This window comes from Haplochromis burtoni, unplaced genomic scaffold (genome assembly GCF_018398535.1).
Source record: "Haplochromis burtoni strain Fernald_Lab_line unplaced genomic scaffold, NCSU_Asbu1 Contig_207, whole genome shotgun sequence".
Lineage (NCBI taxonomy): Eukaryota > Metazoa > Chordata > Actinopteri > Cichliformes > Cichlidae > Haplochromis > Haplochromis burtoni.
Genome location: NW_024582568.1, coordinates 560,230 through 579,753, shown reverse-complemented (window position 1 = coordinate 579,753; position 19,524 = coordinate 560,230). Strand labels below are relative to the sequence as shown.

The following is a 19,524-nucleotide window of genomic DNA, read 5'->3' as shown; positions in this document are numbered from 1 at the left end:
CTCGCAAAAGGAAAAGTCCGGAAAAGGATGGAGTACCCAATACAGGTTAGGGACGAATTGATCCCCAAGGTGGAGGAGTTTAAGTATCTCGGGGTCTTATTTACGAGTGACGGGAGAAGGGAGCGGGAGATCGCGAGACAGATTGGTACTGCAGCTGCAGTGATGTGGATGCTGTACTGGTCTATCATGCTGAACAGAGTGCTGAGTGTAAAAGTGAAGCTCTCAATTTACTGGTCAATCTACGTCATTCCCCTTCCCAATGGTTACGAGCTCTGGGTAGTGACTGAAAAGAACAAGATCACAGATACTAGCGCCGGTAATGATCTTTCTCTGAAGGGTGCCTGGTCTGGGAACGCCTTGGTGTTCCCCCAGACAAGCTAGAGGAAGTAGCTGGGGAGAGGGAGGTCTGAGCTTCTCTGCTAGGCTGTTGCCCCCGCGAACCAGCCCTTGATAAGCAGGAGAAAATTGATAGATGGTTCCATAAGTGTTCAGGGACCATATGGCTCCTCTTAAAGTTCTGGGTTCAGCAACATGCAGAACAGATCTTAGACACCTGATTAAGACTAAACAATCGAGGTCCTACATAAATATATACCTACAGTACATAGAGGTTTTTTGTTTCAGATGAGCAGAGACTATCATAACACATAATAGTTAATATGGTCAGACAAATGCTTGATTGATCAGGTAGGATGGAGAAGGAAAAAAAAGCCAATACATGCATTATTTATGTAGTCTAGGGACACATTAAGACATTATCTAAGGCTTTCAGAGCTGTGTCCTGTAACCCTGTTAAAGTCCCTTGCAAGATATGGAAATTTATGGAAAAACACCAGATAAGGGAAGGCATCTAGAAAAAGCTTCAGTGGGCCAGCTGCACAGAGGCTTAAACCTTGTTTTCCGCCGGAGATCCCACTGAAGTTGAAATATTTTGTCTACACTGACTGATTGATCTGTGACAGTGAAAACACAAATTATTGTATTAAGTAATTATGTGTTTTATTATTAGGCATTGACTGAGAACAGATATGATTACATGATCCCTTCAGATAAAACAAATTAAAAAGTCACAAAAAACCTTCAAAGGGTATGTGGACATTGACATAAGAACACATTTAAACAATAATTACATAATTGCATACTTATAATTACTATAGCCTTTAGGCTCACTTTAAGTCAGGTATAATTTTGTGCATTTCTCTGTAGATAATTGCATTATTTTACTGTTGTCATAAGTGGGATATGACATATATAGCCAAAAACAGATCAGACGATGCAATGTTCTTGCCAGTGACTTGTAGGTACAGCCTCCGGCTTAATCTTCTTGTGCTGTAACCATGACAATAACAATAGCCTACGCAAACTTACAAATATAGATCCTCCTCTTTTGGGAGTATACAGATTGCCCTAAAGAATCAACTCTTCACTGTGGCCAGCAAGCCAAGACTTATCTTGTTGCTCTTTGCAAAATCATGTCCTCGCTGTAGCCAAGACAGTCAACATTTATCTTTCTGCTGCTCACCAGACATGCAGACATGTTGTCTGAATTACTGCTCCCTATTACGCAAACTATAACACATTAGTTAAGTAATACATACAGTATGTAACTAATTTAAATCGATTCCAGTTTTTAAAAAAAAGTCCAGACAATGGTATTTTTGTTGATTTCTAATTCATCACCCTATTAGAAAAAGAGAAGACATTACCATCATCGCAATCAAACTCAGAAAGCCATGCAAACAACATTAAATAACACTTTCATCTACTTTGGCTGATTAAATATCTACTTAGGCCAGAGCTCTGTTTGGAAAAATATGCTGTCACAAATTTTCAAAGGAAACAAACAACGTTAGTTATTCCAACATGACAGACACAACAATTCTAAGAGTGAAATGAAGACCAGTGAACAATAAAATAAGATCCAAACAGATAACATAAGAAGAAAATGCGGATATAGGTACTTGAATGTGAATACTAGACCTATGTTATAGTTGGTTATATTTTAGTATAATAGATATATTATATTGGTTATCGTGTAAACAGACGCTATGTTTTAAAGAGTGTATAAGAGCTTTTGAACCTGAATATTTACTCTAAAGTCCAAAATCAGTCCCGCTGGCTAAAATGTAGCAAGGTTGACACCCAGTGGTTTGATCCGAACATTACAGCTGTAAACCCGCAATCTCCGCCTTATTCAAATACAATATTTGTTCAAATACAGGTCAGAGGCAAACACTTAAGTTTGCTATTCCCAGTGTGGATGGTGTTCAACAGTTGGGTAAATCCGTAATAGGCAGTGAGATTGGAAACTAATTAAAAAATTATGAGGAAATTACGAGTTTCTGTGCCAGATGTGAGAGCTGATTACTTTGTCTTAATTTCCTAAAAGGTGCACCAGCTCAGTGTGATAAAGATCATTAATTTGACTACATTAAGAGGCGGCTGGCGAGCACGTTTAAAATAGACTATGAGCAAATTGTAAACCGTGATGGCGTCCATTTATGCTGCCCCTTTCTTTTATATTTTTCCCTCAGTTGAAATGACTGAACTGCATTTAATCTGGATGCATTTCATCAAAAATGATGCTCAAAATGTTTGTTTGTTTTAAATATGGATAGGAATTATAGTTCAGATTGGATGAAAGAAATTTTCCACTATCGCATAATGTCAGTGGTTTTAGGAGCAGATGGGTCTGGACCAGACCATGGCTAATACAACAGATGACAGACGGTGGTCTCTGGAACCAGTCTCTCACATATGACAGCCTCACTTACTGGTTTGATCTGGTCTTTCCAGTCCTCTTCCATCTCTGTCCATTTGTATAAATATCATTTTTATCAGCCACAATTACAGCCAAATTATCACAAAAATCACCCAATGCTGTTAAGAATTATTAAATAGATTGCACAATTGCATTGAGGCAACATTACTTCCTCACACACTGCAAATAGTTGCTCCATCATGGATAATGACATGTCATAAGAATACTAGAAAAGGGAAGTTTAGTTAACATGATTAGAAAAGTCAAAAAGTCAAAAAGGCTGCTACTCATAAGCAACAACCCTTTACATTACTCTCAAAGTAATAACTACAGTGTTCCTTGGTTTTTAACAAGCTGTTTACATATAAAAGACAGGAGGTTATATCAGCCTACAGCCCATATTCATTGATTATTATGTTTTAATTATACTGGCTACTCCGTTTGTTTCCGGAGTGTGTTCAGAAATTAATTTCGAACTACCGTAATTATTATTAATAATAATAAAAACAAATGCATATTTCAGGTACAAAGTTGCAGGACTGTTTGCTTGCAGTAACTGAAAGTAAACTGCACTCTTTGCAGTGTGGCTGTAACTAGACTACCGCCTCACACGCCAGGAGGGTGAACCGCCGGAAACAACCTACCCTGCCTTCTCCGTGCGTGAACCTTACGTGATTGACAGATCAGCCGGACCAATCGCACGCCCACTTCCCCTTTCCCGCGCTCCAATCACTTGCCCAGGACGCGTACACAGAAAATTTTACGGCGCAGTCACGGTAGGTTGAGCCGACTGAGGTCCATAGAAATTTGACAGCTTCACAGGTGAGACAACCGTCCAGAGGCTGTTTCACTTTAGCTTCCAGGTTTTTTTTTTCTCTCGGAACTCTATTCACTGTGAGCCTGGGGTTGCCACAGTCAAAAAACAACCATTCGAAGTCTAATCATTCCGGCAGCATGAGCAAAAAGAAAAAGGACTGGAAGACTGAAAAAGGTAAGGCTTGTTTTGGAAAGGGGGGGAGGTGGAATGAGGCTATCATCATCTCCATGGCAGACGGCGTGAATCTTTACAACGCCAGAAGACTGACAGACACTCTTTCCGTCTTGTCCGTGTGCTGCAGTAGTAGCCTACTTGTTTCCTAGACTGCTTGATAATCCCACAGGGCGGACTGTACAGATGTTGTAATGATGTTCCGCCTCCTGTTTGTGCCGCCGTAATGTGTGTTTGACATTCGCAACAATGCTGCCGACACAGTGCTTGCTTATTAGCTTACATTTAAGGTGCTCACAGATCTTTCTCGAGTCTTCACGTACCTGTCAGAGTACCCCACCACCCCCAACTAACAGTTCCCGTCTCCCACCTGTATGATGCAGCAGCAGCAGCAGCAGTTCGCTGAGTTGCAAACAGCATTCTCTGCAACTGAATGCCCTTGTAGGTATACAGCTCTCTTAGGAATTAGCGTGCATTAATATAAACCGTGCACTTATTCTTAAAGCCGACCACAGTTTGAAGCATACAACGATAGCAGGTTATTGTGAAACTTTTCTCTTTGACATACAGGACAGACCTGTTGTCTGACAAAGAGGCAGAGGCAGTAAGGGAGACTTCAGCACTTTGTGAAGTTTACTTGTGAGTTGTAGCTTTGTAACTCACAGCAGAGCTTTTTCGGGGTAAACTTCTTTCTTTTGGCTTAGCAGCTGTGGTTAGTGTGGCAGTCACTGGTTGCATTGCGTTTCTGCCACCTTAAAAACGAGCAAACAGCAACTAGACTGCAGCCACAATTATGCATGTCGATTGCACATGTATTTTCCCTGCTATGACATGCTTATAGAGAGAAGCAGTGCTACATAATGTCACATTAGGGGCAAATTTCCTTATCTGATCTAGCTCATTCAGTAAATGAAACCATGTTTTTGTTTTTTGTTTTGCATTATATTGGTTGTCGGCTTTCAATTTGAATTATGCATTTGTTTTATGGTTCAGTCTGTGTCTAAAGGATGTTTCTATAAATGCTTCCAGTTTGAGCAGGAAGCACCACAGAATGAATATCAATGTAAGTACTATTGTTAATCTACGTCAAATCCTTTTAATAGGAGATCATGGTAAGTCAAAACATGAAAGAAAGAAAAACCCTTTAAACTTAAGGATATTAACATTCTTATTTCTTAAAATGCTCCTTGACTTGGGCGAGTCTCTAGGCTTTGGGAAATCGCGCTATGTAATAACACCAAAGATGAAATAATTTCCCTCATTTTGACACTTTTAGTTTCTCTGGAAAGATCAGCCTTATTTCTGAAACGGTTGAAAATCTGATTTGCCACATTTACCAGAATTCTGACTGTAGTAAAACTAGGGAGATTTATGAAAAAGAATGAACAACATATAGAAACATAACCGAGAATATTCATGAATAAAAAGACAGCATATGCTGTTCAGGCTGCAGGTACTTGGATAATGCCAGTTTTTGTAGTTTTGCCTCTGTACGCCACGACACTGGAATTTAAATCAAACAGTCAATATGAATTTAAAATTCACACTTTGAACTTTAATTCAAGGGGCTTTGCATAATTTTTTGCATTAACTATTGAGGAAATACTGTTTCCAATGGCTCAAAAGTAATTGGACAACTGGCTGACAAAATGTTTCATGGTTAGATGAAGTCAGTTTGCTTATTATTCCAGATAAAAGATCTGGAGATTATTCCAAATGCTGAACTTGAATATGGTAACTTTTCACTGGAACTCTAAATGTGATGTCCAAAGTGATGTCAGCGGGAGTGAGGGAGGCCATCATTAGGCTGAAAACCCAAAAAATAAACCTATCAGAGAGACAGTAAAAACTTTTTGAGTGGCCAGATCAATCAAAAAGAATGAAAACACTAGCTCAGCCATACCAAAAGGTCTGCGAGACCACAGAAGACTAAGTAGATGAATTCTTCTCTTAGTTAAGAAAAACGCTTCACAGCATCTAGCAAAAACACTTTCAAGGAGGTTGGTGTATCATTACCACTGGTTACACTCATGAAGGGTTTGGCAGCAAATATCTAAAAGAGCCTGCACAGCTCTGATTGATTGGAAGAGAAAAGTCTGGAGAATGAAAGGATCTGCTCCAAATGCATAACCCTAACCCTGATCCAAAGCATAAAACATTATCCATTGAACATAAACGAGGCAATGTTATGTCACGGGCATGTGTGGCTGCCATTTCAACCATGGGCCTAGTGTTGATGATGTGACGGCTGATAGAAACAGAGGGATGAATTCTGAAGCGTAGTGGGCTATACTCTCCGCTTAGGTTCAGCTAAATGCCGCAGGGCTGATCGGACAGCACTTCAGTGTGCAAAATGAACCAAAGCATACTGAAAAAGCCATGGAAGAGCTTTTCAAGGCAAATATTCTACAACTGCCAAGCCAGTCACCTGGTCTCAACCCAGTAGAGCAAGCTTTTCAGTTAGTGAAGCGCAAGGAAGGAAACACAGTATCTAGTTATGGCGATTGTCTTGAAGTATTTAAACCAGTCATTATATTTCAAATTATGTCAGTTTGTCCCATCAGTTTTGAACCTCTGAAAATGAGGCCATATGCATAAAAATGAAATATGTTAAAGGTTGATGCATTTTTTTTGTTAAACACCTTCAATAAAGTTGAAAGTTTTCAATCACACCTTTTAAAACCACTGGAGGCAAAATTAGAGAAATTGCCCAAAAGTCATTGATCTACCGTATTTCCCGGACTACAAAGCGCACCTGAATATTAGCCGCACAAGCTAAAATCAGGGGAAAATCCTGTTTTGTACATACATTAGCCGCACCTGACTAAAAGCCGCAGGTGTTTCAATGTTGACTTATCATATGTAAGAGAATATGCACAAAGGGAATTGTCAGGAAAGAGATGGCCGTTTGGAGACACACACACATTAATATTTTGAAAAACAAGTTATGGGTACATATTTGCATAACTTTTTAGGTATATGTACAAGTAGCGGTAATTACAAGTACGAAACATGTACTGTGCTTCATAAATGAGTAACAAATGTAGTACATAACAATAACCTACAGCACACCAGAAAAATAGATTGGACTACCTTTTAGGCTCAGGTGCAGTGACATGGCTTTAACAAGAAGAAAAGTCAGTCATTCACCACCATCTTCCTGCGCACTAAAACCACCAAAGTCCTCTTCTCCAGTGTCGGATACGAACAGGCTCAGGATGGCTACGTCATCCACTCTCAGCTCCTTTCCTTCGTTGTCACTTTCAAAACCAAACAATTACTCGTTGTCAGTGTCAGAGTCAAACACCCTCAGAAGGGCCGTGGCGGTGTCCTCCTCTCCATCATGCAGCAGTCCAGCCCTTCAAAATCCGTTGGTGATCATGGATGTTTTCACACTTTTCCACGCTGTCAGATTCCACCGGTGGAGTTGAGCATAACTTGCTTTTTGCAAGTTTATCGCCGCTCGTCATCCACGCCTCCCGCTGAACACGTAGCGCTACTTTGAAGTTTGGTTTTCACGCTACTTGTGTGGAACTATGTTGCCTGGCGGATGGACATGTGACCAACATACCACTCTTGAACCCCGATACTGTGTGTCTGATCACATGCCCTTCCGCCAGGCAACGTAGTGCCGTACAACAGCGGAACAAACAAAACAAATCGTCTTACGATATGACAAAAATCATGGACAATCCATAGAAAAGCCGCACCTGACTAAAAGCTGCAGGGTTCAAAGGTTGTGCAAAAAGTAGCGGCTTTTAGCCCGACAATTACGATACTTGTGATATATGTTATATGTGTGCAGCACAGATGACTTGCCCTTTCAGCCAGGAGTTTAGAAAACTATTCGGGCCGTTTGATTGATATGATACTATGTGAAATAATCTCATGACCTCTAACCCAATCTTTGAGATTCTGCAAAGGACAGCAACAAAGTGCTTCACTGTAGTCCAGAGAGCCTTTCTGTGTTCAACTCCAGAACTGCCTTTTTATTCATCCATGTAGAATAATAGCTATTTTAGGAGTAACAGCAGTGGGCAAGAGGGAGAGAGAATACATCAGGGATACAACAGATATCCCCTATTGCTGCAAGGCCTTCAATGTAAGCCTGACCTCCTGTGACATTCTGTGTAACGATGATCCAAAGAAGCTTACATTTCTGACCAGAACATAGTCATCTCTTTTTCCCTGAATATGTAGGCTTTTATTTGTGCAACAGTCTCATAACCCATAGTGCCATTTAAAAAGAAACAATTCAATGTTGATATGACATGCATTTTATTTATTACAGAGGTGATTTCAAAGTACACAGTGTAAACTAGGCTACTTATCTGGCAATGATTTCACAGTAGCACATAATTAGGATGATTTGCTTTTGCTTTTGCACAACAGCTCAATGCTGTCAACCAGTAGCAAGCAAAGGCTCTGTTGCAGTCAGAGCAGAAAAGCAGCAGAAGTTATTTGATATTAGACAATTATAATGTAGGTTGTTTTAAAAACAAACACATAAGCAATACAAAGCACTGAGATTTCTTGTACATTAGCGCCTAGTATGAGTTTAAATGTAGTGAGATTTTACGAAGTAAGTTCTTTGAAATAGTTTCTTGACAGACAAAGGGCAGGACAGTGTAGATATAGTTAGTATTTATTTATGGGTTCTGTATTTCACTCACTGGCTGCAAAGGATTTTCATTCAGGTATTAAAAACAATCCTTCTGCTTAAAATGATGTTAGTTGGTCCAGTTAATTTTGAGTCTCTAAAAATGGGGGGATTGTGTAAAATAACTGTTGTATTTCCTAAAGAATTAATGCAAAAAAAATGTGTTAAACCCTTCATATTAAAGCTGAAATCTGAACTTTGATCACATTTTGCTTGCCTGATTTAAAACGTATAATTTAATTTAAACTTCATAGATAACTGGAAAACTTCTGGTCTTATTAGAAGAGATGACTTCATCTCACTTTGGATGGAGCAGGTTGCAATTCTAGAAATCTAAATTGTATAAATTTCCTGTGAGACCAACAAAGAACAAACCAAAAATCAGCAAAAAATAATGTAAATATAAAAATTCACAAAAAAATCATTAATATAACTCTCTCGACCACATCAAGGAGTAAATTAATTAAATGTAAACTGTTGAACATTAAGTTTTTCTCTTCTAAATCTCTGTTAGTAAATGATTTATTAATTAATTGATCAACATTATTGATTTATTTCCCCTACAGAAGCCCGGATGCAGCAGGATAAATATGTTAGTTTAAATTAATCAGCACCCTTAAGTCATACTAACTGTCAGAAGCACAGGCTGAGGAGGAGGAGCAATCTTTCACGCTAGCTTAGTTTAATCAAGCAGTTGATAAGCCAAAGTGCAAAGATCTAGAAAAGTTCTAATTCATTTGAAAGTGAAAAACACAAAAAAACTGTTTTCCTTTTTGTTTCTTGCTCTTTTTCAGAGTTTCTATTAGGGCTGCTCAATTAATCGAATTTTAATCACGATTACGATCTGGGCTTTCAACGATCATTAAAAATGACTGAGCCGATTATTAGCCCCTCCCTCATTTATCCGCGACACCTTAAAGGCCGGTCCGTGAAAATATTGTCGGGCATAAACCGGTCCATGGCGCAAAAAAGGTTGGAGACCGCTGATTAAGAGGACCCGAGGGAAGCTCGGAAAGCTAAGCAGAAGTTATTTGGAGAGGAGAGTGACTGCCGTTGGTTGAAAAGAGAGGTTAAAAAAAAACTTCAGTGGTGTTGCACACTATTTTATATTATTTTTTAAAGTCATTGTTAACCCTTTAAAGCCGGTCAGAGCAGCACGCTCCGTTTTGTGTAACTATTTTTAAATCCCTGTAGAACCTGAACCGTGTAAGCTAGCGCAATAATTTGTTTTGCATATGAAACCGGAGGAGTTGTACTTACATCTTATGCCATCAGCTTGTCCTCGGTCACGGTTTCCTTCCACATAAAGCTTTGCAAAAATTGCATAAAAAGCGCTTGCAGGAACAAAAACATAATATTCCAGAAACACTTTGCCGATCCGATCAGCTGTTCGTAACACTTTCTGGATGCTAGAAATGCACTGCTGGAAATAGTTTATTTTATGCACTTTGCAAATTTGCATCATAGGATTGTTTTTTGTTTTTCCTGCAGTATATAAAAATTGTGTATCTCCAAAATAAAACTATGAAGACACTCAAAATAAATTTCCTGTTGTTGTAAACTATTTTTTGCAACTTTTTTGTATTTAAAGTTTTGAGGGATAAACCTCTTAAATTTCTCCAAGTAGAAATATATGTAAAAAAAAAACAAAAACGATTTTCAATTTTTTTGTAGTTTATTGCACTTTTTTGCAATTAATGTAGTTACTATGGACTTAATGCATACATATTATTAAAATATGGGCTATAACAGTTGTATTGATGTATAGCAACTTGAAATGCTCCCACAAATGGCACTACAGCATGTAAAAAAATAATATAAGCTCTGGCGGACTTGGTTCTATGGTAGGTCTTAAAGGGTTAAATAAATATCGTCAAATAATCGTGATCTCAATTTCAGTGAAAATAATCGTGATTATCATTTTTGCCATAATCGAGCAGCCCTAGTTTCTATTGATTTCATTAATGTATTTTCTTTACAAAGAAAATGCTAACCATTACAGGAAAAAGATATTCCGAGTTGACCCACAGAGCTAACATGAAGAAAAGCAACTTTAATAAATGCTGATATATATTTAGGCTCTTTCTCTCATATTGATCTTTAAAGTTTAACTTCATGTGTTTACTAGCTCCAAACCATCAACAGTCTTGCAGGAATAGGGTCGATTAGACTCAGTTCCTACAAGACTATTGATGGGTCTAATGTACCCCATTCCAACAACACTGTTCAAAGAAGTTTAACCATTGTTTTTTTAATACGATCAGTTTATCTTTATTAACAGGCTACATATCACAGGCTTTTAAGGTGGTTGTAATTAAACCACATGAGTTGCTACTTGGCTCAGGCAGGATTTATACCTTTCATTTTATTTTGAAAAATTCTTGAATGAGTAGTTGTAAAACAGGTTGTTGATCCCCTGCAGAGGAATGGTTTGTTTGAACTTGCAGCTACTGTTGGTATAAAGAAAATGAGTTGCAGTTGTTTGAGTCGTATCTATCTGACAGATTCCATATTGTTTATGTAAATCATTTTGCTTTGTAGATGATCTCCAGCTTTATTTATCAATATAGCCAGATGAGATTTATTACTATGAGACTGCTCTGTTGTACTTGATTATTATCAGGTCACTCTAAAAACACTCTGAAAAGTTGCTCCAGAACACTGCATTAGAGAACTAACAGGGGCGATAAAGAGACACCGTATTTCTCCCTCTTGCACTGAACATTTTTTCCATCTTTAGTTCCTTTTACTTTCACTTTCTTTTCTCCCTCTACTCCTTGCTTCCTCCCCTCACCGCTAACGGGTCACAGCAGAAGGCTAGCCCTCTTTGAGCCTGCTTCTGCCAGAGGTTTCTTCCCTACCACTATCACTATGAAGTGCTTGCTCACAGAGGACTGTCTGATTTTTAGGGTTTTCTCTAGATCATCGGGTTCTGGGGCAATATATTAAGTTCAGTTCAATTGAAAGTTCACTGTGGTTGAGTACAGAGGCAAAATTACAAAAATTGTTTAACTTTTCAAATATTTATACACCTTGACTGTATTTTCAATGACCTGTAAGTCGTATAGGAGTTTGTGCAGAGAAAAAGCAACACAGAGCTTTGAACAGGGAGGACTAAAAGCTTGGATTCATGCACGAAGCCTGCACTAAAATAATGCTTGTCTGACAGGCGTGTGGTGTCCACAGCTGCCAGTTTAAAGCCATAAGCGATGGCTAAACACCCTCCATCACAATGCTACTGATGAAGGGTCTGTCTCATGACAGGTCCAACTAACTTGTGGAGGAGAAGTTCCACATTCGCATCAAGGCCTGAAACTATTACTGATATGGGTGGGGGCCTTCAGTAAAGCAAGAGCACTTTTCTATGACTTTGGTTAAGAGAAGAAAAAAAACTAAATTAAGTTAAAGTGAAGGAAGGATGTTTGTGATTTTTAACATAAATCAGTACAGCACCTATTTGTGCAAGGACTACATTTTTGGCCTGTTTTTATCAGTTATTTTTTTAGTAAAACTGTTTTTATTTTCTCTCACGTGTATGCAACTTGTCTTCACAGAGAGACTGCTCCATCTAAGTTTGGATGACAGGCGCAAGGAGTATCGTCGTCAAGATTTCATTTCTCTGGACAAGATACTAACCTGGAGAGAGAAAAACAGATGTAAGTGAGGGAGTGTGCCATTTGGGATGCTGAAGTGTTTCTAAGTGTGTGGTCGTACACATTGTGGTAATTTTTACAGGTCGATCAGAAACCAGGAGTGCTGTTTGTCAGAAAAGCTGGGTCAGCCCAAGTACAATTAATTTAAGCTAAAAATTTAAGATGAACAGATGCATTTTCATAATTTCACTTATCTAAAATATATGTATTATCTATCTTTTTAATTTGTTGCCCATTTCAAAACCTAAATGAGAAACTGGTGTTGGATTATATAGCTGTAACAAAATTAACCCTAGACAATGGCTGTGCTACATGAACATTAATCAATTGAAAGAGACATTTGTAAACAACAGTATGTTACTTAGTCTTTTATCTCAAACTGTGGACTACTGCTCTTTATTGATAGCTGAAACTTTGGTGCTCTGTCACTTGCTGAACAGAGCAGAGGCAGAAAGACAACGTTGTGCAAGAACTTGTTGCAAAATAGTGATGTCACAGACCCCTTTCCTTTAAAAAAAATTGTTGCTAAAAGGGTGTGAATGGTTTCTTCATCTGGCCAAAAAGGTAAAGTGAAATGGTGGGGTTACAGCTGTGAGTAAGAAGGATGCCAAAATGAAAATGCATTGTAGCACACCTTTATTGCTTCCATAGCAATTGAGAGAGTAAGGATCAGCCAGCGACTGCTAATCAAATGCAGTTTAGTGGGTGATCATCACATGTTTAACCAGCTCTATAAAAACAGAAGTTTTGGCTTAATTCCCTGTTCTTAGCTGACAGAAGTGGCAACCGGTGTGGTCTTCTGCTGCTGCTTAAAAATTTGTCTAGGGTTTTTGTAAGATTCTGTTCAGAGTCTTTCCCATCCTGATGCTCAGTTTTAACTTTAGCAGGTTGTCTCAACCATCTCTACATGCAGAATTCTATCTAGTTTCTGAGTGGCTAATAAGATAGTTACATTAACAAACAGTTAAACAGGTATACCTAAAAAATTGTCCAGTGAAGTGTATTTTCCTATATTCAGTTACTTGGACAGGAATTGTATTGATTTAAAGTTGGAATTAGTGTATTTAATTAACATTACAATTCACAAAGCATATCAAAATATGATGTAAAATAGAGATGCAAGTGAAAGATTATGAAAAATAATTTTTTAATTGTGAAACAGCGTGATTACCCTGTAATAGTGTTAGAAATAATAAGCAGAACTCATTTAGATTCAGAAAGCTGAATTATATTTTCTTAATGTATGAAGCTACCTTTAAATGGCACATTTAAAAAAATAAGCCATTTGTTATGTAAAAAAAAAAAGTCATTTTAAAGTTGAAGATAAGAGTTAATGGAAGGCTTAATATGTTAATATTATAAATCGACCTGTCATTCAGTATGTGACTGTGTATGCTGTATGTGAAGCAAGAAGCAAAACTCATTGCTAATAAAAACCAACACAGGCTTTTAAATTGATTATGACAAAAAAAACTCTGCATCAAAGAAAGCTGTTGATTTTTACTATTAATAGACACTGTGGAATGGTTATAAGTGAACTTGTCTTGCTTGTCCACTGTACTTAACTGGTTCACAACAAAAATCAATACTACACACTGCATCACACAAGTATTTTTAGACAGCTTCTACAAATAGAATAAAAATGTGAGTATTGATGTATAGGACACTGGAATCATTGACAAAGTGATCCTTACAGTCTTTGTTTTCTTATTTCAGGTGATGACCAAGAAGATGGGAAGGAGGTGACAGGCAGAGGAGGGCTGAGTGATAAAGTATCTCTTTACAAAGGAGATATTACTGTCTTGGAGGTGGATGCCATAGTCAATGCTGGTAGGCACTCTGTTCTCTGACCTTTTAGAACAGGTGGATGGTGTTTGATGCCTGAAGGCTGTTAAGTTGTCCTTGGCTGCCCTCTGCTGTTAAGACTTGGGAAATACTGGTTGTTATGGCATTACACAGTGGTCAGCATGACTGAGACAAATGTTAAAGTACACATCTGCTCTCGCTGATCTGACTGTCCGAAAGTTAAAATACATTGCTGTTTAGACTATAATTGCAGCTCATGGCCTTTCTCGTGAAAGTGACAGACAAGGGTTCATGACCAGCTGCTTTTGGTGAGGTTTATCTGGTTTGTCAGTGATGCGACACAGATCTGTCAGTGATTATTCAGTGCTGCTGTTGGGGGAAACAACATAAACATCTTTCGAAGTGAGTGAAAAACCAGGATGAAGAAAGGTTAGCAGAAGTGTGTGTTTTTTCTCATTATTGCATCACTGTTATATAATATTCTGCATTCTGTTCACAACCTACACACAGAGTTATAAGTGTGGAAGAATTGCTTTACCTGTTGCTAGAGCTGATCCAGAGGAGAATGTTTCAGCTTAAAGTTGTGGTACCTCAATAACTGTGCAGGAGCAGAATATTAATATAGTATATATTGGATTTCTGTTGTTTCACAACTTTTCTTTTCTCACAAAGTGTTTGCAAATACGTTCATATTCTCATTAGAGTCTACTAGGCAGTGTTCACCTTGTGTGAAATTAGTGCCCTATAATTTATGCAAGATTAATAGATGTGAAAAACAGACTGCTCCATCGGATGAGGCTAATGAACTTAATGTATTATGTAAAAAGCCATGCTGATGAGGTTGGCATGGTGTCAGCATTATGTAAAAAGAGTACAACTGACATGAACCTTAATCTCATGGCTGTTGTGTCTGTTCATCAGCATGTTGACCTACAATGTATCACATGCATTATTATAGAGGTCAAATAGATTCTTCCACTAGTTTTATTGTTGCATGTTATTTACTTTGGTGTTGTGACAGAATCAACTAATTTTGATACAATATATGAAAAATATTAATATTCAACACTATGTTTGATACTATGGTGAGGAAAATGACCACAACATTAAAGTTTGTTACTTTGAACTTTTACTAAAAGATAAAAACAATGATTATTCTTTTACATTAATGAAAGCTTATTGAGGTACTTATCTGTACAACTAGTATCTCTGTTCTGTATACATACTTTGATATAGATAATCAATTGTTGCATGAACATGCCACAATAACGTTGCATAAAATGCAGCCAAAATATTTAAAAAAATAAAGGTGCATTTGTTTAAATTATTAATCATTAAGGAAAACGTGCCTGCTGTAAAGTGAAAGTATGTTTCATTTGAACAGATGCCATTAAATTTAACATGTAAAACAAAAAACATGTGAAAATTGACATGTAAACAAATTATTTAAAATCTGCATTTTTGCATACATATTTTTTGAGTATAATGCTATAAACATACTGTATATCACATACTCGTATGAAAGTCAGGAAACTTCTCTTTGCAATTTTACATAATTTTACTGTTTAAATTTGTTACATGTAAGTCTGTGGCCTCAAAATGAAATATTTAGGTTATGGATAAAATGAGCAGTGCTTTGTGGCTGGATGCTTAGGGCACACGAGAAGAGAAAATAAGGTTCAGGATGCAACGTTGCAGGTTTTTGTTTTACACTGTTTAATGCTATTGCAGCAGAGGAAGGTTGTTTACTTCATCAGCTAATGCAGCCAGACATCCAGGCTGTGATTGAGCAACATGCTGGCTAGGAGGCAATTGATTCTGGTTAGCAGGCTGTCAGAGGTGCTCGAAAGGTCAAATGAATTGCTGAAGCCTTTTATAATTTTTTAGGTCTCAGCATTTGGCCCTCTGTACCTCCATTCATACTGTCAAGCCACTCGTCTTTGTACAGGTGGTAGCACTGATAAGAACACAGTGATGGACTTTACTGTCCAGTTTTGTTTATAGTGTGGGGCAGTTTTGCACAGTAGTTTGTTATGAATGGGGATTTTAATGTAAATGGAAAGTTCCAGTCCCAATGTTTTTGTCACTGGTAACAAAACATTTTACAGGATGACATTGTGCTATATAAATATTGCTGGCAAACGATTGAGTTGATTAGGCTGCACATGCTCTTGGTCCTGTGGATCTTGCCCAAATTTTTTGTGACTAACACAGTTCTGAGCAGGCATTGTGGATGTTGAGCAACATGCACTGATAAGATCTTTTGGATAGCTTGTTCAACTTCTTGCCTTTCATCTATTCAATGGTTCCAATCTCTGGCCTGCAGTACTTCCATTTTCTCATGCTGTTTTTCACTTGGGCTTGGCACCAGCAGACTGCTGTGTGTGAATTGTGGGAGTTTTTGAAAGTATTACTCACAAGCTTAATAAACAGTCCGAATGACTTTTTCTCACCACGGTCCAACGTGATTTATAAATTGAGATATTACGAGTGCAAATTGTAGGTATATGTGGAGGTTGGTGTGAAGGAATACATCTTTGTGACCCCATATTTATTTAGGCTACTAATTATGTCCTTTTATTCATTTATTTGGCAGTTTAATATCCTGTTGTGCTGGGCTGTGATGTGATATGGAAGACACAGCTCATTATTTATTATGGCATACCTTAACTATTACTTTAAAACTGCATTAGCAATGTGTTCTCCAGGTTTGGCTCATTGGAATCACCAGTGGCAAAATTCTTGCGGTTCATTGCAGCGATCAGCTTGTTAAAGCTGACACATTTGTTTTAATTATGTTCCATTTTCATCCATTTCTTAGGGAAAAGACTTTACAACAAGATTTTGTCTCGACAGCAGCAGTATGCGGCTTATAAAATAAGAAATGTCCAGCTTGCCGTTACCTGTTATGGCTTCTGCCTATAGCTTTAAGAGGGTGTCAAGTTGCTTTATGTGCTCCATTAAAATTTAATTATTGGGCTCATTGAGTTTTTAATTCTTCTCTAATTCTGTTTAGCTGGAGGTTGCACAGGAGGCGCTTAAACTGTCACCCGTGTGCGAACCTGTGGGAGGTGGTGTCAGTTAAGTGCAGGGTTAGAGGGCAGAGCGGCTATAACATGACACGGTGAGTCAGGCTGCAGCATCTTGTCCCAGCAGATGTTGAGACTTAGCCCAGAGTATAGAATGACCCTGCTGTAAAAGTGATGTTAGACCACACTCATGCTTCTTGCAGTCCTCTCGGAAAACATAATGAAAATGATAGGAATGGGTACAGATGCAGACATACCAGCTAAAAATAAAAATCACACAGTTTTCTAAAATAAAGCGAAACAGATGAAAGTGTTTAGAGTCAGGCATCCTCTATTTAACTGAGGAAGACCTTTACTCTGTTTCTCCCTATATATTGAAATGATCACAAGTATCAAATGTTTTGATATAATTTGATCGTTCCCATAGATCTCAATCAAGGCTGAAGGTTTAGTCACTGTTCCTAATGAGCCATTTAGGCAGTCTCTGTGACGGGAAGCACCTTGTGCTTTCGAACATCGGTCGTTTTTTATTGCCTTTTAAATAAAAAGTTAGATCAATTGGCCATGCTCAGTAGTGCCACAAAGCATGATTGGATATAATTACGTCACTGTACCATGCAGTCCTCCTGTCTGGATGATATCATCTATGTTGCTTCACTTTCTGTTAGAGTTTTTCATGTTCTTATCCCAGGATGCTTTGTTAGTCCTCTAGTTTTATGCTGCTCTGATTCAAAGCACTTTGTGCCTGACTCTGGAAACCAACCGCATCACATAACTGGGCCTCCTCCGTGTATTTCATTGGGATTTTTTTGTTCATAATGTTTCTCTTTCTTCTTGTGTGAACATTTCTTTCATCTGCCCACAGCTGTCCAAAGAACATATTTCCTAAGAAGTGTTGTGGCTTGACAACATGCATTTTAGCAAACCCAAGTCTGGTTTTATCTCTCTCTCTCTCTCGCTATATATATATATATATATATATAAAATACAATTTATTTGTATTTTTTTTGCAAAGCAAAATGTGGTGTGACTGGAAACCATACAATTTTTTTGTTGTCATCTTGTTTATGTGTGTTTTCAAGATTTATAACTAACAACTAGCAAAGCTCTTTAGACTTATTTTTGAATATGCTTGTATTTTCTTTCTTCCCAATCTCCTCAGACAACTCTTTAATCTTCTTTCTCTTGTTCATGTTGTTGTTGGTGCATGCAGTGAAACTAAGAGCACAGTGATTACTTTTCTCCTTTCAAAGAGGCTGAATGACTAATTATAAGATTGAAGACTCCTGTCAAAATAATTGAAGACAATAGCCCGCTATGTCACTACAATGCAATTGCTTATCACTACGTCTAATGGTGATAAATAAGGTTTTTCCAATAATAGCATTCAGGCTATGTTTGAAGATCTTTTAAGACTAAAAATGAATTAAGTTCTTTCACTTGTTTTATTCTATGACAAACTGAAGGTTTGGAGGTAAACATGACAAAAGGGCTTTTAATTTCACCTCTGTGAGGATGGGGAGTTATGTCAGACGTGAACGGCACATTTGCTCGTGTATGACTGAGAGACACACATCCTACAATCTGGATTTGATCAGATTTTGGCCCTGTACATTTCTAATCCTGTGTATTCCATTAGTATAAAGATTTGCTACCCAAATTTTTGTACTTAGTGCATTTTTCTTTTTTTTTTTGTATAATAACTGTAGCGTGATCTTTTGTTTTTTTAAAACATACCCAGCAATTTCTCTGATTGCTAATTCACTGACTACAGTAGACTGTGTAGACCATGGTTAAATTGATAGCAGGATGATGAATGGAAAGAAAGAACTATCACAGTTAATCAAGCCTTGCTTCATAGAAAATTACAGGGTTCACTAAAAGTGGGTGTTAAATTTAATGTATATAATTTATTTTGGTTTTAAATGGCAAACACAAGAAAATATCGGCCTTCTTTTTTTCCCGCTCTTGTCTTTCTGGATGGAGTTCACACGAGTGTCACCGCCCTCTCAGTTCAGAATGAGATAGCGAAGATAGCAGTGCAAAGTAAAAAGGACCATTCTTATCATGATGACTGTGGTAATTATGCATATGGGGTTGACTCCTAATCCATTATCTGCTGTAAACCTTCCCATCTTTCTGTATTGGATCATTTTTTTTACAGGAGCCAATTTAATGTGCATAGAAAATCGAGTTATGAATGCCATAAAAAACCTGAATGGTTTGAAATGAGTTCAAGAAATTCAATTGGCATTCAGTTGTATGGGGCCACTTGTACTGCAGTCATCACAGGTTTGATGAGAGCAGTGACCCTCGGAGGGCAGAATAGCATGATCCAGTAGAGATTGACTTTTATATATCTTTTTGATATGCCACCGCTTCAAACAGTGTTCGCCTATGGGATTTTCTTGGCACAAAGGCAGCGTTGTTTACTTTCACGGTCATTCATTCATAATCTGTGGTACAGAATCCTGCATGTCCTGGTGTGGTCAATAGTGAATAGAATACAATGTTGTTCTGTGGTGAGAGCAAAGTAATGTCTAGAGGTACAACACTTTCTTGTATAATGTTTTTTGAGCATATTGTGTGTGTGTGTGTGTTTTTCTTTTTTATCCTATATTTGAATT

At 37.8% G+C, this 19,524-nt stretch overlaps 1 protein-coding gene across 1 annotated transcript in view; it reads left to right on the top strand.

Annotated features, from left to right (window-relative positions):
- Positions 1 to 3,522: 3,522 nt before the first annotated feature.
- macrod2 (mono-ADP ribosylhydrolase 2) overlaps positions 3,523 to 19,524 on the top strand; it is a gene marked incomplete at its 3' end in the record, with an annotated part of 378,266 nt that continues 362,264 nt past the window's right edge. The window contains exons 1-3 of the mRNA XM_005936328.3: positions 3,523 to 3,752; positions 11,964 to 12,065; positions 13,779 to 13,892. Of these exons, the coding sequence (XP_005936390.2) occupies positions 3,716 to 3,752; positions 11,964 to 12,065; positions 13,779 to 13,892 (253 nt within the window). The remainder of the gene's footprint in view (positions 3,753 to 11,963; positions 12,066 to 13,778; positions 13,893 to 19,524) is intronic.